This window comes from Narcine bancroftii, chromosome 8 (assembly GCF_036971445.1).
Source record: "Narcine bancroftii isolate sNarBan1 chromosome 8, sNarBan1.hap1, whole genome shotgun sequence".
NCBI classification, from domain to species: domain Eukaryota; kingdom Metazoa; phylum Chordata; class Chondrichthyes; order Torpediniformes; family Narcinidae; genus Narcine; species Narcine bancroftii.
In genome coordinates this window covers 108,451,209-108,477,194 of record NC_091476.1, presented here as the reverse complement: position 1 = coordinate 108,477,194, position 25,986 = coordinate 108,451,209, and the positions used below count along the sequence as shown (strand labels likewise).

General features: G+C 40.1%; 1 protein-coding gene across 1 annotated transcript in view; it reads left to right on the top strand.

Moving 5' to 3' along the window:
- Positions 1-7,856: 7,856 nt before the first annotated feature.
- Positions 7,857-25,986, top strand: part of LOC138741157 (sodium channel subunit beta-4-like) — a 33,780-nt gene continuing 15,650 nt past the window's right edge. The window contains exon 1 of the mRNA XM_069894796.1: positions 7,857-8,299. Coding sequence (XP_069750897.1) covers positions 8,212-8,299 — 88 coding nt within the window. The 5' untranslated portion in view covers positions 7,857-8,211. The remainder of the gene's footprint in view (positions 8,300-25,986) is intronic.

Below are 25,986 nucleotides of genomic sequence, written 5' to 3'. Positions count from 1 at the left end.
ATGCCACCCACTGACATCCATGTGACCAATAAACCTACTAAACCTGTATAGTCACAGAAAATTTGCAGGATATTCTTTTGAACCTCACTGAGACCAGCCATATCTTCAACCAAGGGTGAGCTATGACATTTTGCTGTCGTATTGGTCCCTTGTACAGAAACAATGATGACCACAACTCTAAAAAATGGATAATGGAACATTTCGTGTTCTTAATTTTTCAAAAGTTCCCAAAAGTTTCACATTGGAAAGAAGCTCCTTTATTTCAAAAAAGGAAGAGGTTCAAACTACACAGCAGCTTGTTGAACAGCCAGCAATGGGAAAATGTTAGAAACTGCTATTAAAGATTTAATAAAAGACATGGAAAAATATTAAGGTAATGAGAATTCATGATACATTGGAATTCTTTGAGGAAGTAACATGCCATAGATAAAGGGGAACCATTGATTGTACTAAAAGTAGATTTCCAGAAGACATTTGATCAGGTATCACATGAAAGGAAATAAAAGCTCATGATATGGAAGGGAATGTATTCCTGTGGATTGAAAATCTGCTGGTTAGCAAGGAGTCATGAGTGACATGGAATTGGTACTGAGATTTCATAATTTTACAATGTATGTAAATGGCCGGGATGAAGACACTGAGGTATGGTGGTAAATTTGGTGAATAAACAAAAATAGGACAGAATGCAAGTTGTTAAGGAGGAAAAACAATGAGGGTGCAAAGAATGGGCAAAGATCTTATAAACTAAGTGTAAAATGGTGAAAGGTCATTGTGTTTATGAGAAATTGTAGAATTCTGAGCATCCTCGTCCAAAAGGTTTGGATGTCTGCACACAATTAGGAAAGCCAACAGAATGTTACAATTTATCACTGGGGAACTGAATTTAAAAAAAAACACTAGTTGTATTTGAGGCATTAGTGAGACCAGGTCTACAGTACTGTATTAGTATTAGTCTTGTTTGCAAAAGGATGTTAATGGCTTGGAAGAAGTTCAGAGGATATGTGCTGCAATAATACCTGGAATAGGTAGATTGTTTGGTTAGATAGATTGGGCTTGTGTCTGCTGGAGTTCAAGATAGTGAGATGGAATTTCTTGACAAGATGGCTGTGAGACATTGTTTCATCTTGTACAAGAATCTATCTAGACCTAGGGATAAAGAGGTTAAAGGTAAAGAGTCACAAAGATGACATAATTTATTTTCTTTCAGATCTTTGGATTTATTTTCATAAAATAGAAGCAGGAACTTTGAATATCTTTAAGGCATCGATATATATTTTATAAGGGGGTGAAAGGTTGTTCCAGCAAGACAAGAATTAAAGGCTGAGCTTACAATCAGATCAGCCATGAAGGGGTTAAATGTTGGAGCTTGTTAAAGGATCTGGAAGATCTAGTCTTATCACAATTCCAATGGTCATGCCTTGGCTTGAGTGTTCATATTGTTCTCTGAAATACATTGTTTAAACACTGTTTACATCCTGGGCCCTTAGAAAACACCATGGGCATTGTTCACTCAGCCTTTTATGCCATCAGGTGATGAGTGAGGTGCCTGTTCATGATGCTGTGAGGTGTTGTTTGTTGCATTTCAAGATAGTGACTCCACCTCTAAACCAAAGAAGAGGCAGTGAATTCTGGTACCCCTGCTGATCTCAAGCCAGGCTTGTCAAATATAATATATTCAGGTTGTCCCTTGGAAACGATATCAAGAGGGTTCAATTTGGAATCACATACTGCATATCGCGCATGGCTTATGTTAAGTTGTAAAACCCTCAAAAATCACTCAAAAAATGGGGGTTGACATATGCCAGATATACATTTGAAACCATAAATTCAGGTTAAAAACTGTTTGACGCTGATTCATTGTATAAGTCGACCCTGGAAGTGCCTCCCCACCGCCGTTCCCCGACACCTCCCCACTGCCAGCGGCGCCATGACCCACCCAGACATTCTACAATTATAGAGCCCAAGGTCGCCACTCCTACCTGGAAACCTGAGGTCATGGCTCCTGCCCTGTGTGCTGAGGTTCCCATTCCTGCCCAGTAGGCTATTTTTTAAAACTTTTTTTTTACTTCCTTATGCTAATTTACAGCTTTGTTAGTTGGCGATTGGGGTGTTTTAAAAAATTTTGGGTTATGGCTGAGAGGCCACGTCAGCCTGAAAATTGAGGTAGACATACGCCAGATATACCATAAAACCATTAAAATGAGGCTAAAAAAAAGGGGGTTGACCTATCTGCCGATTGACATGTATGCCGAAATATATGGTATTTCATTTGCTGGTGAGTGGACTCGGCTCATTGTTTCCTCTGGGATCATCTTTTCCTTTAACAGTGATACAATATTGATGTTTTCTTGACAGCTTATGAAATCTCTTAGGTCAAATACATAGTGTCTTTAAACTAATGGATGATGATCCATTTAAATATTAATCATCTTACGACCACAGATGGAAAAAGCTTCAAATTGATCAAGGCAAGCAATGTTGAAAGTTTTCCTTAATCTGTGTTCATCTTGTCTCAGGTACTATTAATGCAGTAACCAGTTTTCCATTCTGCAGTACCCACGTTAAGGTTCATAGTCTTGTAGAATGGCATCTCCCTTGACATTCTTCTTTCTTTGGCTTGGCTTCACGGACGAAGATTTATGGAGGGGTATGTCTACGTCTGCTGCAGGCTCGTTGGTCCGATGCGGGACAGGCAGGCACGGTTGCTGCGGTTGCAAGGGAAAATTGGTTGGTTGGGGTTGGGTGTTGGGTTTTTCCTCCTTTGTCTTTTGGCAGTGAGGTGGGCTCTGCGGTCTTCTTCAAAGGAGGTTGCTGCCCACCGAATTGTGAGGCGCCAAGATGCACGGTTGGAGGCGAGATCAGCCCACTGGCGGTGGTCAATGTGGCAGGCACCAAGAGATTTCTTTAGGCAGTCCTTGTACCTCTTCTTTGGTGCACCTCTGTCTCGGTGGCCAGTGGAGAGCTCGCCATATAACACGATCTTGGGAAGGGGATGGTCCTCCATTCTGGAGACATGACCCACCCAGCGCAGTTGGGTCTTCAGCAGCGTGGATTCGATGCTTGCGGTCTCTGCCAGCTCGAGTACATTCTTAGTACCAGAGATTTAAGAACGTTAAATCTCTCACATATATCTGCAATCCCAAGAATGTAAGCCTCATATTGTTTCTTCTGATAGAGAGAGTTAAATTCACAAGTTTACACTGCTCTATTTACCACTTGTGTTCCTGGTATTGTCTCAGTATCTTACATTACTGAAGGATAGCAAGTAATGTAACTCAACAACCTTATTTGTTAAAGAACTTACATTGTAGTAAGCAACATTTCTTTATTTCGACAGAGAGTACCAACTTCTAGATGATTCTATGGAGTTAGATGATCTCTACACTGAAACAATGTATTGTAGTCAACTGCTACAAAGAAACACGCACACAGTTGTGGCAGATTAAGCTCACTCACTTTATTAGGGCTGGAAAAGTTATACTGTTCAAGTTCCCGCCGTTTTTGCTGATTGACTGAGTCATCCATATGAATAACAATAGCGGGAGGGAACATCCATGCATATGAAGGCCCTTCTTTCCCAGCCTGTTTCTGCTGAGTCAGCTGGGCAGCTTGACCAATGCCATTTTAGGGCTGTTGGTCTGATGCTGCCCCAGCTTTTACCCTCTCTGGTTCATTGTCCTGGTAGTCGCTTTAGCGATCTCTGTCCGTGTCTGCTGCCGCGCGATGTGCCGGCCCAATCTCCGCAATTGCAGGCTGCCACAATATAAGTTTCATAGAGACTAATTGTTAGATGCTACAATCCTTAAAGTAGTCTCAACTAATGTCATCTGTTTAACATCTTTCATTTAATAATAAAAGGGTAAAATACTCATTCAAAATTACTGCCCAAATTCAGCAAAGGGTTCCAACCTGAAATTGCAACCATTCTTTTTCTCCCACTGGTGCTACTCCAGTGGATTGTTATTTTCTTCAGACTTCCGCATTTGAAGTCTCCTGCGCTTCACTTGAACACAATGTTTTCAAGATTCCTGGGCCAATGGACCAGATCTGGAGTTGCATTCTTGTAACTCACTGACCACTGTACTGATCTTGTTGTGCAAGGTTAGCGATTCAAGCTCGCCACATCTTCTTCTGCCAAGCAGGTCTCTGAGGTCTTTGTGAAGAAGTGCTGTTTCCTCTAATATGGGATCCTCTCCTTTATTTTGACTTGGGGTGGGATAGGTATTGACTGAACACTGCCTTAGGCCACTTCTGGAGCTAGCCACACCTGTGCTGTGTGTTGAACTCTTAATGGTCAAGTCAAGTTTATTGTCATCTGATTGTATCAGTGCAACCCAATGAAACAGTGTTCTTGGTCCTTGGTGCAAAACATGCAGACATACAACCAGATATAACACACATATAAACAATATATATGTAGGACAAGTATTTAATCTCTACAAATAAATAAATAAAAAGTGCTTCATGAGCATGAGGATCTCGGATGGTCAGTAAGAACAATTCTTAATGGTGAGTCTTTGGCAGTCTGTTGCGGTAAGAAGTTTGTCTGTCTTCTTATAGATGTTATACTTCTCCACTTGTATGGTTCATGTCATTCTTTGCAATGTATTGTTTAAGCTCTGTAAAGCATCCTGGGCCCTCAGAAAATACCATGGGCACTATTCACACAGCTCTTTTATGAAACAGGTGCTTATTCATCATATAACAGGATCAGTACTGCGAGGTGCTGTGCTTTGTGTTTCAAAATACTGAAACAGTGGCAAATTCAGGTGCTCCTGACAATCTCAGGCCAGGCTTGCCAAATATATTTCAACTTTTTAGTCATTTTGCTTTAACAGTCATATTGGTGGGTGAGGAGTTCATTCATTTACTCATAAGTCTCTTCAAAGGGCTCTTTGACCACACTATTGTGGAAGGCTTGTATATTAAATGTTTTTGTCTTCCTTATGGTCCCATGGCCAACTTTCCATTATTCTTGGGCCTTCTATCGCTCTGTGAAAACTTAGTTGGTGATGCCTGGTGGTCAAAGAACCCATCCTTTCAGAGGTTCACAAAGTTGTCTGCAGTGAACAGATGTTCATTGTCAATACTTCAGCAGGCGACGTCAGACAAGCTTGCAAGCAACAGTTGGGGAAAGTGTAGCTTCTAATGCTTATCTGATGGCAAAAAAAAGAACAGTAGACAGTCAAATGTTTCATTTCTGAGTGGTAGCAATGTGCTTGTAATGCAGCTAATGCATTCTCCAGGGTCTTGTTAATGGGTATTGTGATAAGGCATTATGCTCTAGTTCTCAGTTAGATTCAACCACTTTGTTACAGTTGCCTACTCTGTCTTTGCCAATTCAACGTGTAGCACACGTTTTCTCAATTTTCCCTGTTAATTGCATGGAAATTTAGCAGCAATCTGTTGCATCCTATCCCAGTCATATCACACAGCTAATTTTCTCCTACGTTATTGAAAGATTTCATGCCTGCCATTTACTATGTCAATTCAGGTGTTGGGTCCTCATTTTATAGTTTCATTAACTGGTACTTCTCTTTCTCAAAATTACTGGGATAGCCGATGACTTAAAGCATCAAAGGTAATTTATCTGTAAACAGCTTACATTATACAAAGCAGCACTTTCTTTGTTAGCCCTAAATACCGAGAAAGTGAATTTCTGGAAGCTTTCACAGATGTAGGTAGACCCTGTCACCTAAACAATGTATTGGCAACAGAGAGCAGTTGATCTCATGCCACAATTTGTAAATAGTCATACAGAGTCCTTCAGCACAGACAGGTCTTTTGCCTCACCAAGTCTATGCTGACCATTGTACTTAACTATAGTAGTCCCATTTGCCCTCATTTAGTCTGTAGCTTTCTGTGCCTTGGAGCTTCAAATGCTTTTCTAATGCCTCTTAAATGCCCCCATCTCCTCCTCAGAGTGCATGTTGTGCTGTCAACTAGCTCTCCATACTTTCCTAGTATTGTCGAGAGATGCATCTACACTGTTGTCAGGTCCAAAATAAACCATTATCAGAACCCTGTCTCCATCTATGATTTATTCCAACACCAAAGTAGATTCTATGGGCTCCTTCCCCAAATGCTGTAATTAATTATCATTTTGTGGACTTTAGTAAAGCTTGACGAGAAGGGAATAGTCTTCTCAGTGGCCAATGCCTCTGCTCCCTCAGAAACTTGCGGAAATTTGGCATGGCACCAACTTCAGGGTGCTTCAGTGTCAGATGGGAACAGCTCCACCCAAGACTACTACAGGGGGTTACTCATGACACAAAACTCCCTCCCCTCCATGGGTAACTCTTGTTGTCTCAGAAATGCAGTCAACCCAGCCCAGATAAATTCTCTTCAACCCCTTCCTGTCAGGAAGAAAATTCATCAGTTTTCCGCAATTAAACCTTTTTGGCTTGATTTTGTAATTTTTTAGAACGAATAACGGGAGTAAGATTCCCACAGGATCTAGGAGATGTTAGAGGAATTAAACCTACATTAAAATTGAATATGTATTAAGTAACATTTATTCTAATTGCCTTGGCAATTGCTAGAAAATGTATTGCTATAACTTGGAAGTCGGATGCTGATCTGGGAATGGATAGATGGCATGCAGAAGTTTGGAGTTGTATTCCACTGGAGAAAATTACTTATAATTTAAGAGATAAATATCATGCATTTTGTAAAATATGAAATCCATATTTACAAACTGTTGGTATTAAAATTTAAATGAATCTTGATCAAACCCTTTCTCTTATATCTCTCCATGAATATTTATGTGAGGTACTCCTTTGTGGTTTTTTTTTGTTCCTCTTTTTCTTTTTTTTTAGTTTGTAGGGGGTTGGAGGATTTTAGGTGGTTTTACTTTCTTTTGGTTTTTTTTAAATTTTCTGTTTTTATAAAACACCACATGTATCTCGATTAAGTTTGAATTTTTGTTACATGTTTCCTAGTGGCTTTATATTAAAGAAAATATTTTTTAAAAGGAAGAAAATTCACCACCTGATTCAAGGGTTGTTTCTTTTCTGCTATCAGACTCCTAAATAAACCCCAAAATGGTAAAATTATATTGCTGCCTTTGCCCGCACCAACTGATCTCTCTCTCTCAAGAACACAGCACCTTGTACCGTGTCTTACTTGTTATACTTCATATAAGATATCTACTGGTCTTCCTCTCAAAGTACCTGTCACTGCATCTCCCATGATGACTATAAACTTGATCTTGACGTTGATGCAGCGAAAAGGTGCTTCATAACTGCCCTTCACACTGAGTGAAACACATACCGATGTCCCTACAAGGGTCTGCCTGAAGTGACCCTTGGAAAGCGGCTGAATTCAACCTTGTGCCCAAATCTATACCGCAGTACTGGTGAACTCAGAGAAACGTGGCGCACCTTCGAATTTTCTCCTACTTTCTCAAAGAACGTTGCCCCACCAAGACAGTTGAAAAATTCGCTCCAACCGCACGCCAATCTCTCTTTAAATAGACTCCCTGAGTGGTCAGAAAGAGAAGATCAACACCTTATGAAGCAACATGACCTGGGTGCCGTTATCGCTGCGCTTGATCAGACTGAAAGGAGAGACAAAAGTTAAAAGGAGTGGCGTGGGGGGGGGGGGGTTGCCCGGGTTCCCCACTCCTTACTGCAGCCCCACGTACCACATCACAGCGAGTTGTGAAAAAGTTCGGCAAGTTGGAGAACTTCAATTCAAATCTCACCCCTCACCCCCGGTCTCTTTAATATGCCAGAAAGTCATCATGTTGCAGGGAGTTAGGCACGGACGGTGTCCAAAGTTATTTCTTATCAGGTTGATATGAAATCGCTGGCATGAGGGTTGTTGTTTAGCTGGGCCCCTCCGGGTGATGACGAAAGCAGCTTTGTGACTGCAATGCAGAATTACAAGGGAAGGATCCTGGAGTTGTTGGACCAGGCGCCCGGCACCGTGTTTCGCAGTGTACGCGGAGACTGGGGCAGTTAAAGCAGCGGCGGGCGTGAGAGTGGAGGGAAGGGAGCGAGGGGCAGGGATCACTGTGTTCTCACTCAGCCCGCAGCTCTGCGCTAACTGAACATCCGCAGTTTCAATCTGGGCACCTTGTTGGCTGGCTCAGGAAGCTGGGCTAAGTCATCTTGCCGCGTCGGGAGGGTTGAGAGAGACGCGCATCCTCCAGTCTGCACTCACCACTCTCGCATCTCCACCGCAGGCACATCTAGCACGTCCCGCGGTATGGCCACTGGAGAAGCGCCTTTGGATCTGGTGGGAAACGAATCAGCGAGAATCTCCCTGAGTAGATTAGTGGTGGTGATTCTAATCGGTAAGGAGGAAACTCGATACCAATTGCATTGACTGATTCATTTAAGAATCAGCTTCTCTTGCATCTTAATGTTGAATAAGATTTGGAATTCTTTTCAATGGGCATGAATTTGGAAATTGTGGCGCCTGTCGGTTCGATTTTTTGATCGATTTTTGTTTTATTTGTGTTTTGCTGTTTGAGGAAATCTCACGGATTGATAGAGTTTAAATATCAGCCGATCTCAGTAACTTTGACCAAAGTTCTAATTGGGACCCACCCGAGCCCGGGGCTGGTTCGCCCGCTCTGCGCTTGGAGGAGCTCGTTGCTTTAAGTTTAAATCAGGTGGGGGGGGGGGGGGGGGGTGGCAGGGCCGTGTCCTGCACCACTTCCAAAAATAGACCTAGAAAGCCTCCAATTACGGCGAATCGGCCTCTGCCTATCTCCCCACTGAGTTCTGGCGGAGCAGATCCCAAACCGAATGTGTGTTTACATTTGATTCCAGTTTTCAATTGAAAAGAGGAATTGGGAGCCTTGTTTATGATAGGATGAGATTTGGGAGGAGCAGGTCTGCACTTGATTGGAGGGTTGGGGGGGGGGGGGGGCAGCAAGGAAGACTTTCCGTTCCTGTGTACATTGTACAGTGTGTATGACAACGAACATGATTATTGACATAATCACCTGGAAATTAGTGGGTATGGAAAAGCTCTTCAACTCTGTAGGCTTCCCATTTCATTAAAATTCAGTGGTGGGAAATATCGAATCTTCCTTCACTGATTTGGAAGCTCGCATCTCAAGGAGAGAACTTTGCCTGTGTATATCGGTTGGTCGCGCACCCATTGCTATTTTGGACAGGGCACTCCCCTTACTTTTTCCTCAACGTGGTAGAAAGAATAAAGATCACATCGCTTTATTATCAACCCCCCCCCCCCCAAAAAAAGATCCTTGGTTAAGATGGTTAGTGCCATCTGCAGGAGAATTTGATTTCCTGCTCGCTTATTTGCCCCGTAATATATTCCGTTTCTGTCCATTTGCTGATGGTTGCGTGTGATTTAGTTCATCCGGCCGTGTCCCAAAGGTACGTTGGCAAACTCCAGCCCGAAAACCCTCACCAGATTCATTTTCACATCATCCGCTTGTTTTCAAATCAAACAAGGTTGGACAAACTTGGGTTGTTTTCCCTGAAGCAAGAGGCTGAGGCAACCTGAATGAGGTGTAGAACATTAGAAGAGGCATAATTGGAGTCTGTTTCCCAGAGTGGAGATGTTCAATACTAGCGGGCATTACTTTAAGGTGAATGGGGGCAAGTTTAAAGGAGATTTTCGATATTATTTTAAATCCCCATAGACTGATCCATGATGCACACTGCCAGGGAAAGTGGTGGAAGCAGATCTGAAAGCAGCATTTAAGAGGCATTCAGACAGGCACAGGGATAGGCAGGAGACGGAGGGATGTAGACCTCCAGCAGACAGATGAGATTGGTTAAAATTGGCCTCAGAATCGGCATAAACCTTGTTGGATGAAGTGCTGCGCTGTTTTATGTTCTAAATCTTTCCTCATCTCACTCACTCCCTATACCTGTAATCTTTTGTTAGCCCAATAACTCTCTGTGACTTCTATGTTCATCCAAGTGTGCCATCTTGTACATGTCCCATTTTGATCTTTCAACTATAGTTGAACATGGGGCCGTGATTTAGACATGTGTGTTTTGGTTGAGCTCTCCATGAAGAGTACTGAATAGACAGTTAAAACCTTGAAAATCAAGATTCATTTCATCCAAAATGGATAAAACTAGCACAAAGAAGCCAAGGCAGCTGAGAATAAAGATTGAAGATGCTCCTATTCATCCAGGAACATAGGGAAAAAGTCCAAAAGGGAGGAGTGCAAAGATGACAACAGGACTGGCAAACCAGGCAAAACTGGGGAGTCAGGTCAAGAATTGAGCATCATCCTGGAAAAAAAATGGAAGAGTAACTGATTCATAAGTGTTGAAACGATGATGAGAGATGTGACGGAGAAAATGACCAAAATAGAAAGATGGTTGAAGACCTAATGGAGAGAATGGGTCAAGCAGAGTTTGAATTTATGGAAACACATGAAAAACTTGAGACTTTGGGAAAAGAAGCAAAAGAATGGGAGTCGGATAAACAAGGACTGCTGAACAAAATTGACCATATGGAGAACTTTAGTCCATAAAATAATATCTGAATCATTGGACTAAAGGAAGGAATCGAGGGAAGAGACCCGGTGAACTTTTTTTCAAAAATGGATCCCACAAGTGTTGGGAGAAGACAAATTTGGAGAAAAACTACATATCGAAAGAACTCACGGAACACTCGGACCCAGAAGAGCTGGCAACCAGACACCAAGACTAGTTCTGGTGAGGCTTTTAAGTTACTGAAAACAGGAGTTAATTCTGGGAGCAGCATATGATTAAGCAGAATAATGGCCTGACCAAGGCTGATCATGAAAATGCACTATTTTTTCAAGACTTTAGCCTGACCCTGATTAAACAAAGAAAAGAATATGAAGATGTGAAAAGACATCTACATGCTTAAAAACTTGAAATACTCAGTGATATATCCTGTGACTTTGAGGGTCGAAGTAGCAGAAGGGAACCAGCAGTTTTCTAAGACCAAAAATGAGGTAGAAGACTTTCTGTGATTTATAAATAAAAAAAGATCAAGTTTACGGAGGGAGAAGATTGTGAAAATATTTATAATGGTACTAAGTAAAAGTGTTTTTTAATTTTTGCGAAACTCTCTTGTATTTATTGTTTAAAAGTAAGGTGGATAGAAGTCCTCAGAGAGAGCTCAGGAAAAGGAAAAAAAAATCAATGAAAAGTGGTAGCAGGGTGGAAACCCCCTTCTAAAGGGGATAATGGTACCTAAAAAGGAGTAGCAAAAAAAGATGGCACCAAAGGAATGGGTTCTTCTTCCTCGAGAGGTTCTGCGGGCTTTTGGGGTTCTACATATATGTCACTGTCAGGGCAGTAACATTGTGTGTTTTTTCTTAAAGGGGAAGGCTCACTTTATTATTTAAAGAGTCAAAAATACTTTACTGTTAAAAATATTGTTTTAAAGAAGAATATAGATAGAGCATTAAAATTTATTAGTCTTAATGGCGTTAACGGGAGAGTAAAGAGAAAACATGTCTTGGTATACCTAAAAAAATTAAAGTCTTCTTACAAGAAACACATCTTACCAAATTGGAACATGCAAAATTAAAAAGAGGTTGGGTGGGACAAGTAATATTATCTTCATTTGAATCAAAAGTAAGAGGCGTAGTGATTTTAATTAATAAAAATATACAAATAATAATATGAGACTTTAATCAATCAAGCTGGAAGATTTGTAATGGCACACTGTAAAATTATGCAGAATCATGGATGTTCATGAATATTATGATATTCATCAGAAGGCTTTATGAAGGATATCTTTTTAAAAACCACAGGGGGAAGACAAAATATATTGATTAGAGGAGATTTCAATTTTTGTTTAGATCCAAAATTGGACAAATCAGTGAGAACAGTAACAGAGGCAAAAGCTGCAAAAACAACATTGTCATTTATGAAGAATTTAAATTTAATTGAGGCGGCCCAACCCCTTAGAAAGAAACTACTCATTCTATTCAGAGGTACATGATTCACAAACAAGGATTGACTTATTTTTAATGTCTGCCCAGCGACAATGTAGAGTGGTAAAAACAGAGAACTTGGCAAGACTTTTATCAGACCACTCACCATTAACTTTAACTATTATGGTAATGGAAAAGCATGTATAGATGGCGTCTTAAAGCTACGCTATTGAAGATTAAGGATTCTTTTGAATTTATTAAGAGACAGATAGAAATATTTTGTGAAAAGAATCTTCCTTCCACTGACAGTTTTCTAATATGGACTATGCTTAAAGCTTATCCGAGGAGACAATTATTTTTTACACTAAAAATCTTAAGAGAAAATATGCAAGAGACTTGGATGGTTTAGAGAAGGATATAACAAAATTGGAAAAAGAATATCAGATATCAGAAACACTAGAAAAACATAGAAAATTAGAGAACAAAAAGTTACAATATAGCACACTACAAACATATAGAATGGAAAAAATGAATTAAAAACTAAACAAAAATATAATGTACTAGGAGAACAGGCACATAAAGTGTTATCATGCAGGTTAAAGTAGAGGAGTCATCCAGAATGATAAATGCAATAGAAAGGTAGCAACCCATTAAAAACCTTATCATACAGGCCAATATCACTCCTGAATGCAGATTATAAAATTCTAGCAAAGGCTCTAGCCAATAAATTGGGTGAATAGTTACCAAAATTAATACATCCAGATCAGATCGAATTTGTTAAAGGAAAACATTTTTCAAATAGTCTAGGTACGTTATTTAATATAACACATATGGGAAAAGTTGAAGAATGGTCTTTCTTATATAAAACCTTAGAAAATTTGGTTTAAGAATGACATTTATAAATTGGATAAAATGCTCTTTGTCATAAGCCACAAGCTAAAATTATAACTAATAATCAAATGTCATCCATTTTTCCATTGAATAAATCAAGTAGACAGGGTGTCCCCTATCTCTAGCATTATTTATACTAGCTATTGAACCCCTGGCAGAGATTATAAGAGATCCATACATTAAGGACTTCACAGTTGGACAGGAAGAACATAAAATCAGTTTATTTGCTAATATATATTTCTGACCCAGCTGACCATTGATAAGATTACAAATAATATTAGAAAAATATGGAAGAATTTCAAGATATAAAATAAAACTTTGATTATGAACGATATCAAAAAGGTAGTAGATTTAATTGGAAGAAGGATGGAATTAATATTTAGGAATAATGATGGATAATAATTTACAGAATTTACATAATCTTAATTATATCCCTTTATTAGAAAAAAAAGAAAAAGATTGACAGAAATGGAAAGATCTGCCAATTATATTAATAGGAAGGGTAAATTGTATAAAAATGAAGGTTATTGCAGGACTACAGTATTTCTTTCAATCGTTGCCTATTACGCTAACTAAAAAATTTATTTAAATTTTTACATAACGAAGTATCAAGAATTGCACTGGAAAAGAGATTATAAACTGGGAGGACTTAGACTTCTAATTTTTAATAAGTATTATCTATCATCTCAAGCAAGATTTTTATCATCTTTCTTTGAAGAAAACAGTCCCCCTTCATGGATTCGAATGGGAATTTATTTATAAGTGGAATATTAAGTCAATAACAAAAAAATGAATAATCTTATATTAATGCACGATTAGAATATGGCAAGAAATAATTGAATGTATCAAGATAAAAGCAGATATATCACTGAGGACACCATTATGAAAAAATGTACTCCTGCCTCTGAACCAGGATAACAAAATATTGAATCTATGGTATAACAAAAGAGTAAGGTATGTTGATGATTGTTACATGGAAGGATCTCTTGTATCTTTTGAATAATTAAGAAATAAGTATGGAATAGCTGATGAGGCATTCTTTTGCTTTCTCCAGAAAGATGGGACCAAACTTGGTCCCACCTGAAATTAGTAAGATGGAACAAAGGATTTGGCTAGGGGGACACACCTAAATATATATCTAAGATGTACTTTGCTCTCCAAAATGAAAGTGAAAAACCAGGTTTATAGATATCAAGAGACAGATGGGAGTCAGATTTAGGAGATGAAATAATGGAAAGATAGCATGACATCAATTATAAATGCAAAATACAGATTAGTACAATATAATTTTCTACACCAATTATACCTTACACCACAGAAACTCCAAAAATCAAAATCAGAAATATTGGAGGTGTGCTTTAGATGTGGAATAGAAACGAATATTTGTACATACTATGTAGTCGTGTGTGAAGGTGAGACCTTTCTGGAAAGACATTACTGAAACGCTAACAAGGATAACAGGGATGGCCTTCGCAATCAATCTTGAACATTATATTTTGGGCAAGTTTATCGAAATAAGCAACAAACTTACTAAATTCCAAATTTTATTTGTTAAAATAGCTTTAGCTGTGGCTATGAAATGTATTGCGATTACTTGGAAATTCAACTCACCTCTTCAGATAGCATAATAGAAGACAGAGATAAACGATTGTATACCTATGGAAAAAAAATCACATACAATCTAAAGAACAAATATGATGTATTTATTAAAATATGGCAACCATATCTGGATTATATAGGGGCCCAAAAATAAATTTAAAAAGGAGCTACTATTATAAAAATATAAGTGATCTCCCCAATGAAGGCCTTTTAACCCAGCTGTAAGCTCTGATGGTGTATGGATTTATACTGTGAAGGTGGTCGGGGGGGGGGAGGAGGGGCTGTTATGTTTTTAAAGAAAAAGTAATGCATATATATATCTTGAAAATGGAACATTTTTATATGTATATTTATGGGAAAAAAAAACAAAAATATTTTAAAAAGACTATAGTTGAACATGCATTGAGAAAAAACACTGGAATTCCTTCTCAAAGTGACTTTACTCTCCATCCTCTATATTGATGCTTCTAAAAAAATTGCTTTTATTGTCAAATGTAGCTTAGAATCAAATAATGTCGGATGATGCTCAATGTCTTGGGATATTCTTCCATATTAAAGGCATTTTATAATAGTTATTCTTTACATTTTTTGGTATTTTTAGCAACCAGATGAAAAAAATTAAGATAGGCAAATATGATGTCTTCACTTTGGAAGACTGAAGTTTATTCTCAAAATGATGTATTCATCTAGTGGATGGAGCCTTACCAGTGTTCCTTTTGGAGTGTTTTACAGGACATTAAGTAGCTGTTGGTCTTTGAAAGGAGCATGATTGAAGACGGGAGAAAGGTGATGAGGCAATGCAGAGATGGTGCAGGCTGAGGAAGTGAGGTGGAATAGAGATTGTGATCTTGTCTAATAATGGAATCTGATACAGGAGAGGGCAGCTTGACTAAATGTTTGACTCGAATTTAGATTTTGAAGATCAGATTTTGTGCATTTCATTGAGGGATGCTCATATTATCTGTGCATCCAAAAGGATTCATAATTCGCAGTACAGATAAGGCTGGGTTTTGTCCAACTCTATCATGAACCAGTATTGGTGGAACAGATCACTTCACAGTATCCTCGACAGGAAGATGAAAATGTGACTTGTCACAATCCTAGCTTGAGCAATGTTTTTATTTGAGTTATTTAAAAGAAAGGACATGCATTTTCTACGGCACGTTCCACAACCCCAAAAGTGGCTCATGTTGCTTTCCATCGAAAGATGTGGTTTGTACATGTCATCACTGATGTAGTTTTGGAAATGTAGCAGTTGAAGTGAACACAGCAAAACCCTGGCAACACCAAAGAGATAATGGTCAGATCATTTAGTGACAATGGGTTATGTAGGGCACTGGAGGATTCACGCATTTTCTGCTCATGTCCAACTCAGCATCGCATGATACAGTTGGGAACTATGATAATAGGGGTAAATAAGTTCCGATCTCCCTCAAGTAAGTTGTAAAACTGTTATTAGTAGATTGTCATCAGAAAAATAAATCAGAATCAGAATTTATAGTCACGAACAAGACATGAAATTCAGTGTTTTGTCACAGCATCATAGTGTAAACATTCATATTATAACCATCTTACAACATTACTATAAAATAAAGTGCACGAAAAGTAAGGCAGTGTCTTTGGTTCGTTGATTATTCAGGAATCTGATGGCAGCGGGGAAGAAGCTGTCCTTGTGCCGTTGAGTGCTCGTCTTTAGGTTTCTGTATGTTTTTCCTGATGGTGGCAGAGTGAAGAGGGCATGGCCTGGGTAGTGGAGGTCTTTGAGGATAGAGGCTGGTCTTTGAAGACACCACCTCATGTAGATGCCGTCGACGGAGTGAAGTCTGGTGCCTGTGATGTCGCAGGCCAAGTTAACAACACTCTGGAGTTTATTGTTGTCCGGAGACTTGGTGCCTTCATACCAGGCAGTGATGCAACCTGCCAAAATGCTCTCCACTGTACACCTATAGAGGTTTATGAGACTCTTCAGTGACACACCGCATCTCCTCAAGCACCTCACAAAGTATAGCCACTAGCGAGCTTTCTTCATGGTTGCATCAACATAGAGGCTCCAGGACAGATCCTTGGAGATATTGACACCCATGAATTTGAAGTTCTTGACCATCTCCACTTTTGATCTCTTGATGTGGACTAGGTTGTGTTCCCCTGACTTCCTTCTGAAGTTCACAATCATCTCCTTTGTTTTGCTAACGTTGAGCACAACAAAGCTGATCTATCTCCCTCCTGTCCACTTCCTCATTGCCGTTTGTGATTCTGCCGACAACTGTAGTGTCATTGGCAAACTTGTGGATAGCATTGGAATTGTGCCTGGCCACACAGTCATGGTGTATAATGTGTAGAGCAGTGGGCTAAGCACACATCATTGGGAGTGCTTATAATCGGTGAGGAGGAGACATTGTTTCCAATTTGTACTGACTGTGGTCTTCCAAGGATCCATTTGCAAAGTGAGTTTATAGCTTCTTGACCAGCACTGAAGGAACGATGGTATAGAAGACTGAGCTGTACTTGATGAAAAGCAGCCATTGCTGTTTTTGAGGTGATCCAGTGCTGAGTGGAGAGCCAGCGATATTACATCTGCTGTGGAGCGATTTTGGCGATAGACAAATTGCAGTGGGTCCAGATCTTTGCTTAGGTACGTGTTAATTCTGGCCATGACTAGTCTCTCAAACCATTTCATCACAGGAGAAGTTAGTGCTACAGGGGATAAGTTGTTGAGGTAGCTCACACTACTCTTCAAGGGTACCAGAAATTTAGTATCATTCAATTAAGTCCTTCAAGAAAAAATATTTGTAATCCTGACTAGTCTGGAGACTCACGACCCCACTCTTACTCTCTTCTGATGGCCTTAGTGATTTGGTATTCTTGGCGACGTGATAAATGTATCTTTGACCAGGACATCTAATAATAAATTAAATAATTTAAATTGGCCCTAATTCAGTCAATATTGTATCTATTCTCAAGAAGAGACTTAGCTGTCAAGACTGGCATTTCTCGCCCATTCTTTTTACTCTGATAGGGTAAAGGTATGATGCCCTCTTGATCTTTTACCAAGACAGATCACAATTTGGTAAGCTTATGGAAAAGGAAAAGGTTGGACCTCGAACTATGGTCATAAATTGGGGGAGGGCTGACTTGAATAATTTTTTTTTGTTTAGACATGCTGCACAGTACCAGGCCCTCGAGCCGTACTGCCCCAATTGCACCAATTAACCTACAACCCTGCTTCGTTTTTGAAAGTTGGGAGGAAACAGGAACACCTGGAGGAAATCCACGCAGACATGGGGAGAACGTACAAACTCCTTACAGACAGCACCGGATTCGAACCTGGGTCACTGGTGCTGTAACAGCGTTGTGCTGACTGCTCCACTAACTGCCCCATAATAGAAGAGTGGGCTTGGCCAAAGTTGATTGGGAGCACCAGCAGGAAGGGAAAAAGTGTTTTTGCATCACATCTTCTTCATTTCTTATTGCAGTCTCTATAGTGAGCACAAGGTAATCAGAATGCAACAATGAACAGGCAGATCCTATTGAAGTGCAGTAAGCTTTTTGCCCCATTATGATTACACCTGATGATAATATGGATGAAGAAGAAACATGTTTTTTGAAACTGTATCACCAAAAATAAGAAGGTATATTAGCATATGCATTTATCACTCTGTTTATTTTTGCCTCTTCATCCTTCTGTTATATAAAATCTGTTCTCTAATCATTCGTTTAGCATAATAACAAAGCTCTTCCATTTATAAAATGAGTCATTCATTACTTGCCAAATGATCAGAAGCTTTTTATTGTTAATGCCTCAATATATAAAGCAAAACTGAAATTCATTAACATAGTGAATATTCTTCACACTTGTAAATCATCCAAAAGTGTGCTTTATTTGCATAATTTTCATTACTGTAATCTGGAACTAAGTTCTGGTTGCACAAAAGCAATTTTACCTTCAATGCGATTCTGAAGATTTTCAGCATCTGTCATGCGTCTCACTTCTTTATCCTGGTGAGTATTCTGGAGCTGCTTGACCAGTCCTAGCCCTGCTGAATAACCTGAGCTTCCACATTAGTGGCACTGTTGACTCCAGTCAGTCAGTTTCCTCCTGACTGCCACTATCCTGTATTGTAACAAGGGCATGAAGGAAAAAATTGTGGAAAGATCAGATAGCTGTGTATGTGACCCAACACTCCTCCGCTGTGTTCACAGGTGCTGAACTGAGGAGCTGGATCCCTTCACGTGCAGGGTCTTAGCATTAAACCAGCCCCAGCTAGTACATAAAACACAGCCGAGTTCATTTGGATAGTGCCACTGGCATGGATTGAAAAGATAAGCATAGGTCAGTGTTTTATGATTTAATCTGAACATTTTTAATTAATTTCAATCATAAAAGTATTTTAAATAAATTTGTATTTTTAATATTTTTGTAAATAAATTATAATAATATAAACAGGCAATATTTGCCTGAATAATATGAATCTATTTTAACAGTTCTTACTCATTACTAAAGAGAATGAGGAAGAGTTGTTCTCTCTCGCTGCCCTGCATCACCACCATCAAGGCTCGTGAGTGCAGCCAGTTTGGAACGACTCAGTTGCTGTTACTTATGGTGTCTCATGTCTTCCCTCATCATTTCAGCTGTGGCTCAGTAGATGGCACTCTTGCCTCTGAATTGGAAGATGCAAATTTCAGCACTGTTCCCTTGCAACCGCAGCAACCGTGCCTGCCTGTCCCACATCGGACTTGTCAGTCACCAACGAGCCTGCAGCAGACGTGGACATACCCCTCCATAAATCTTCGTCCGCGAAGCCAAGCCAAAGAAAGAACAGCACTGTTCGACGATGAAGAACTGAGTTGTCTGCCCTCTCAGGTGGATGTGTACAATTCCAGGTCTTTAGTTAAAGGAGAGCAAAAAAAATCTCCTGGCCAATGTTTATCCCACAACCGAGAGTACATGATCTGCTAATTTTCATATTGCACTTTATAATTTGATGCTTTGCCCAAATTAGCTGCCTGTAATGCAAATGTCACTATTTTTGAAAAACAGTTCATTGCCTGTAGAGTATTTTAAGATGTTTGTGAAGAAGAACTTTGTCGGTCTTTTTAAGTAATCCATCCTTGAAGGCAGACAGCAGCTCAGCTAATAGCTCATTCAAAAGGATTAGAAGCCTTAGCTTGGATTTTATACTTAGTCCAGAGTGGAAGTTGTGGCCTGAGGTTCTGAAATTTCTCTGTCAGCATGCAAGAAGGACTCAGTGTGCTGAAGAAAATGTGATTAGAGAGATGACTTAAAAGTTGCAGTGCTAGTCACTGAATCAAGGGCCAGTGAAAGCTTCACGATTCCCAGTGTTAGGATGTAGAAAGAATTAGCTATTGATTTGGTGTTTGAAAATATAAGTGTTGTTTGCAAGTAATCAATGATTATTCAATGATGCCTTCAGCCCCTACAGAATCTAATCCATCATATTCATTGTAGCGGCAGAGTTCAGGAATTAACGTTCATAACTTGGCATTTCCAGAATAGCAATAAGATTTGCATTTTCTTCCTTATCTATTTTGCATGAAAAGTTCATGGATTTTCAGATGGAGGCTTGAGATAAGTTTGAAAAGGGAACAAATTGAATGAGGAAAGAACGTAGGATTTGTGGCTGGCTGGATGTAACTTTCAAAGAGTCAGCACGGGCATTGGTGCTTCTTCTGAGATTCACCAGCTTATCTTCAGGAAATGTATGTGAAATTTACTCAGCCAAAGCTACCATTGAATTCAATCATTCTTTTAGAAAAGATATTAAACCTATCCAACCTCTCAGGGCAATGTAAAAGATTCTAGAGAACTCTGTGAAGAAAGAGTGAGTGTGTTGCCCTTAGTCTCCTGGCCAGTGATAATTCCTAAATCAACATTAATAATACCACTGGATTATTAGAACATTACAGCCCAGTCCAGGCCCTTTGGCCTCAATATTGTGCCAACCAATATATTCCTTAAAAAAAAATAAAACCCTTCCTGCTTCGTAACCCTCTATTTTTCTTTCATCCATATGCCTCTAGTGTTTCAGCCTCCACTATCATCCCTGGCAATGCATTCAGGCACCCACAACTCTCTGTAAAAAACTTACCCCTGGTGTGTCCCCTAAACTTTCCACCCTTCACTTTGTATTCATGTCCTCTGGTATTTGCTATTCCTGCCGTGGGATAAAGGCACTGGCCGTCCACTTTATCATTACCTCTCAGAATCTTGTAGACCTCTATTGTTTCTTCTCATCCTTCTTTGCTCCAAAGAGAAAAGTTCCAGCTCTGTTAACCTTGCCTAATAAAACTTAGTTTCCAATCCAGGCAACATCTTAGTAAAACTCCTTGGCATTTTCTCCATAGCTTCCACATAATGAGCTGATAAGAATTGAATACAATACTCTAAATGAAGTTGCACCAGAGATTTGTAGCGTTGCAACATGATCTCTCGACTAATAAACTCGATACCCTATTAATGAATCCCAGCATCCCATCTGACTTCTTGACTATCCTATCAACTTGTGTGGCAACCTTGAGAGAGATATGGATTTGGACCCCAAGGTTCCTCTGTTCCTCCACTCTGTAAAGAATCTGACCATTAACCCTGCACTCAGCCTTTTGATTTGACCTTCCAAAAAGCATCACGCCACACTTATCAAGATTGAACTCCATCTGCCAATTTTCCAAATTGGCAGATAGAGTTCATTAGTTAAGAGGTCATATTGCAACTCTACAAATCTTTGGTGAGACCTCATTTAGAGAATTGTGTTCAATTCTGGTCACCTCAGTACAGGAAGGATGTGGAAGCTATAAAGAGAGTGCAGAGGAGTTTTATTAAGATGTTTCCTGGATTGGAAAAGAAGTCTTATGAGGCAAGGTTAACAGAGCCAACTCTGCATCCTGTTTTTATCCTTTTGTAACCTACAACAACCTTCAATATTATCCATAACGTCCCCCAACCTTCGTATTATTCACAAAATTACTAATCCATCTTTCCTCTTCTTCATCTAGGTCATTTATAATAATTACAAAGAGCAGGGGTCCTAGAACAGATCCCTGCAGAACTCCACTAGTCATTGACCTCCAGGTAGAATACTTTTTGTCCACTACTACTTCTGCTTTCTACATGTAAGCCAATCCACACAGCCAAGGTTCCATGGATCATGTCTCATGACTTTCTAAACAAGTTTCTCATGGGGGACCTTGTCAAGTGCCTTACTAAAATCCATATAAACCACATGTACTGCCCTACCATCATCAACTTCTTATGCTACCTCTTCAAAAACTCAATTAGGCTCGTGAGACATGACGGTCCCTTCACAAAGCCATGCTGACTATCGCTTAGTAGATTGTACTTATCCAAATGCTCATAAATCCTATTCTTAAGAATCCTCTCCAATAGTTTTCACGCCAGTTACGTAAGACTCACTGGTCTGTAATTCTCTGGATTCTCCCTATTAACTTTTTTGAACAAGGGAACCACATTAGCATTCTTCAATCCCCTGGCACCTCCCCTATGGCCAAGGAGGACTTAAAGGTCACAGCCAATGCCCCAGCTTTGTCTTCCCTCCCTTCCCACAGCAACCTGGGGCATATCGCATCCGGCCCCATAAATTATCTATTTAAATTTTTTAAGACGATCCAACACTTCCTCTCCCTAAACTCAGCATCGTCCAGCACGCAAGTCTGTTCTATACCAACCTCATGCTGATCAAGGTCCTTTTCTCTGGTGAATACTGAAGCAAATATTTATTTAGGACCTCCTAACCATCTCCACCTCCAGGCACATGTTGCCTTCTTTATCCTTAAGTGGCCCCAACTTTATTCTTATCATCCTTCTGTTCTTCACATATGTTTAGAACGCCTTATAGTTTCCTTAATCCTACTTATCAAGGCCTCCTCATTTCCCCTTCGAGCTCTCTCCTTCCTTAAGTTCCGTCCTTGCTATGATATAATCCTCATGAGCCCTTCCTGTTTCCTGCTTCCTAAATCTAATGTATGCTTTCTTCTTCCCCTAAACTAGCTGCCTCACCTGTTTTGTCAATCACTGTTCGCTTTTCCTACTATCTTTTCCCTGACAAACCTATCCTGAACCCGGAAAATTGTCCCTAAACATCCTCCACATTACCTTTGTGCTTTCTCTCATGAACATCTGTATTCAATTTACTCTCCCTAGTTCCTGCCTCATCCCATCATAATTAGCCATTCCCCAATTAAACACTTCCCATTTTGTCTGCTTTTATCATTGTCTGTAGCTGTGCTAAAGTTCAAAGAGTTGTGGTCACTGTCACCAAAATGCTCCCCCAGTGAGAGGTCTGCCACCTGACCAGGTTCATTACCCAGTACAAGATCCAGTATGACCTCCCCTCCAGACAGTTGTCCACATGTTGTATTAAAAATCCTTCTTGAACACACCTGACCAATTCTGCCCTATCTTACCCTCTTGCATTTAGAAGGTGCCATTCAATCAGAATCAGAATCTATTGTCATGACCAAGTCACAAAGTTCATTTCTTTGCAGCAGTATCACAGAGCAAACATTCATAAAAACCATCTTACAAAAAATAAATAAAAATAGTGCATGAAAAGTCAAAGAAAGCCAACGTCTTTGGTTCATTGATTATTCAGGAATCTGGTGGCAGCAGGGAAGAAGCTGTCCTTGTGCCGTTGAGTCTTTAGGCTCATTAACTTTTTTCCCAGTGGTGACAGAGTGAAGAGGGCATGGCCAGTGTGGGAGGGTCCTTGAGGAAAGAGGTTCCTTTCTTAAGACACCACCTCTTGTAGATGTCCTCGATGGAGTTAAGTCTAGTGCCCATGATGTCATAGGCCGAGTTAACAATCCTCTGGACTTTTTTCTTATCCTGAGCGTTGGCACCTCTGTACTAGTCAGTGATACAACCACCAAAATTCTCTCCACGGTACACCTGTAGAAGCTTTTGAGCCTTCGGTTAGGATAGTTGTGAAAATTGAAGTCTCCCATAACAACAACCACATGTTGTATTGAAAATCCTTCTTGAACACACCTGACAAATTCTGCCCTATCTTACCCTCTTGCATTTAGAAGGTGCCATTCAATCAGAATCAGAATCTATTGTCATGACCAAGTTCATTTCTTTGCAGCAGTATCACAGAGCAAACATTCATAAAAACCACCTTACAAAAAATAAATAAAAATAGTGCACGAAAAGTCAAAGAAAGCCAATGTCTTTGGTTCATTAATTATTCAGGAATCTGGTGGCAGCAGGGAAGAAGTCACAAAGCTGCCTATTTATGTGTTCCTCAAAGTCCCCAGGGCTATTTGGGGCCTATAAGGACAACGATTGCTCCCTTCCTATTTCTGACTTTCCACCCATTTCGACTCAGTAGACAGTCCCTCTACCGCATCCTCCTTGTATGAACTGTAATACAGGTACCATCTCTGACCAGTAATGCAACTGACCCTCCTCTCTTACCTCCCATCCTATTCCTTTTAAAACACCTAAACCCCAGACCCTGCATAAGCCAATCCTGTCTTTCCACCAGCCAAGTCTCTGCAACATCATAATTCCACAGAGTGATCCATGCTCTAATTTCATCTCCTTTATTCCTAATACCCCTTGTTTGAAATAGACACATTTCAAACCCTCCAACTGATTACAATTATGCTTCATTTCCTGCCCTGTGATCACAACACATTGCATCATGTTATTCACCTTTTGCCCTATTCTCTACACTCACATTCTGGTTCCATTCCCTTTGTCAAACTAGTTTAAACTCTCCCCAACAATTCTAGAAAACCTGCCCACCAGGATATTTGTCCCTCTTTAGTTCAGGTGCAGGTCAGACCTTCCCCAAAATAGATCCCAATAATCCACAAATTTGAACTGCTGCCCGCTGAACCAACATTTTAGTCAAGCGTTCATCTGCCACAGCTTCCTATTCCTACCCTCATTGATGCATGGCACAGGCAGCAATCCCAAGATTACCACCCTCGATGTCCTGCTTTTCAGCATCTTTCCTAACTCCCTATATTCTCTCTTCAGGACCTCATCATGCTCCTATGTCATTGGTACCAATGTGGGACCATAACGTCTGTCTGATCAACTTTCCGCTTGAGAATGTTGTTGGACTCGATCAGAGATATCCCTAGCTGTGGCACCTGGGAGGTAATTTACCATCCGGGAGCCTTGATCTCATTCACAGAACCTCCCATCTGTGCCCCTAACCAGCGAATCTCCAATCACCATAACTTTCCTCTTCTCCTCCCCTTTACTTCTGAGATGAAGGGCTAGTCTCTGTGACAGAGATGTGACACTAATGACTTGTCCCTGGTAGATCATCAACAGTATCCAAAATGGTATACTTACTATTGAGGGGAGCAGCCTCAGGTGTGCTCTGTGCTCCCTATCTATTCTCCTGCCCTCTCCAAACAATCACCTAGCTACCTATCTCCTGACTTTTGAGGGTGACTTTCTCACTGTATATCACCCCCTCTGCCTCCCGAATGATCTGGAGTTCACCTAGCTCCAGCTCCAGTTCCCTAACTCGGTCTCCCAGGAGCTGCAGCTGGATGCACCTCTTGCAATCATAGTGTCCCAGATTTCCCACATCCTGCATTCAGAGTGTTTCACTGCCCTAGTTAACATCTCCATTACTTGTTCGAGTCAATATGCAAAGATCTTACCTGACCTTATCTGAAAGAAGCTTATCCTCTGCTCACCGAAGCTTCTCAAGTCAAAGCCTCAAAGTCCCACTCCTACACTGAGCCACTCACACACTGGCCACTCTCACAATGGCCGCTTAGCTGTGTGCCTGCTTTACTTTTATTTGCTCCTGCTCCTGTGTACCTTCTTCGCTCTGCAACTTGATTGGTCCACTGCTGGCATGCTGAGACCCACAAAGCACTCTTTGTTTTAAACACTTCTCCCCGACCTGGGTGGAGCTTCCTTGCTATTACTGAATTACTGTTTTGCACAAATTAGCTGCTCTTTCAACAAAAAGATGGTCACCCGCGTTCATCTGGACATTTTTTCATCTCATATAAAAAATCTATACAAAATGGAGGATGACCAAAAACATTGAATTTCCATTTAAAAGTAATTTATTGCTGGGTATCATGAAGTCTTGACAGCCTCTATAAAAACTAAGAGTTTTTCTCTGTTGCACAAGAGAAGCAAGGTAATAAATGCCCATGATTCCTTCAGTGGAATGGGTGCACGAGGCAAGACAGTGATAAATTAACATGAGAAATGTGGGATTCTGCTTTGTCAGCTCTTGCCACTAGTGTGGCTGCAGTGAACTCATTTACGAGAATTGACTTGAAACCATAAACATGTATAAAGCTACAGCGGATCTATAAACCTAGCAATAGGTTAGCTGATTTTCCATGACTCTGGACTGATCGTTTGAGTTTGTATTCATTAGATGTATCACAGCAGCATGAACCCAGGTCATTGTGCAATTAGATCATAAATGATTTATATTCTGAAATACTTTATCCTTTAAAAAATTGTTTGAAAAGTGGTTTGGGGTTGGTTCCTAATCGGGAGGAGAGCTCCAGATTTTTACTGATTTCCTCTCATACATTTTGTAACAATTATGTGCAGTGGGCAGGGTAAATTGCTAGGCTGGGAATTGGATCAGTTCCTCTTGCTTTATCCCTAGTAC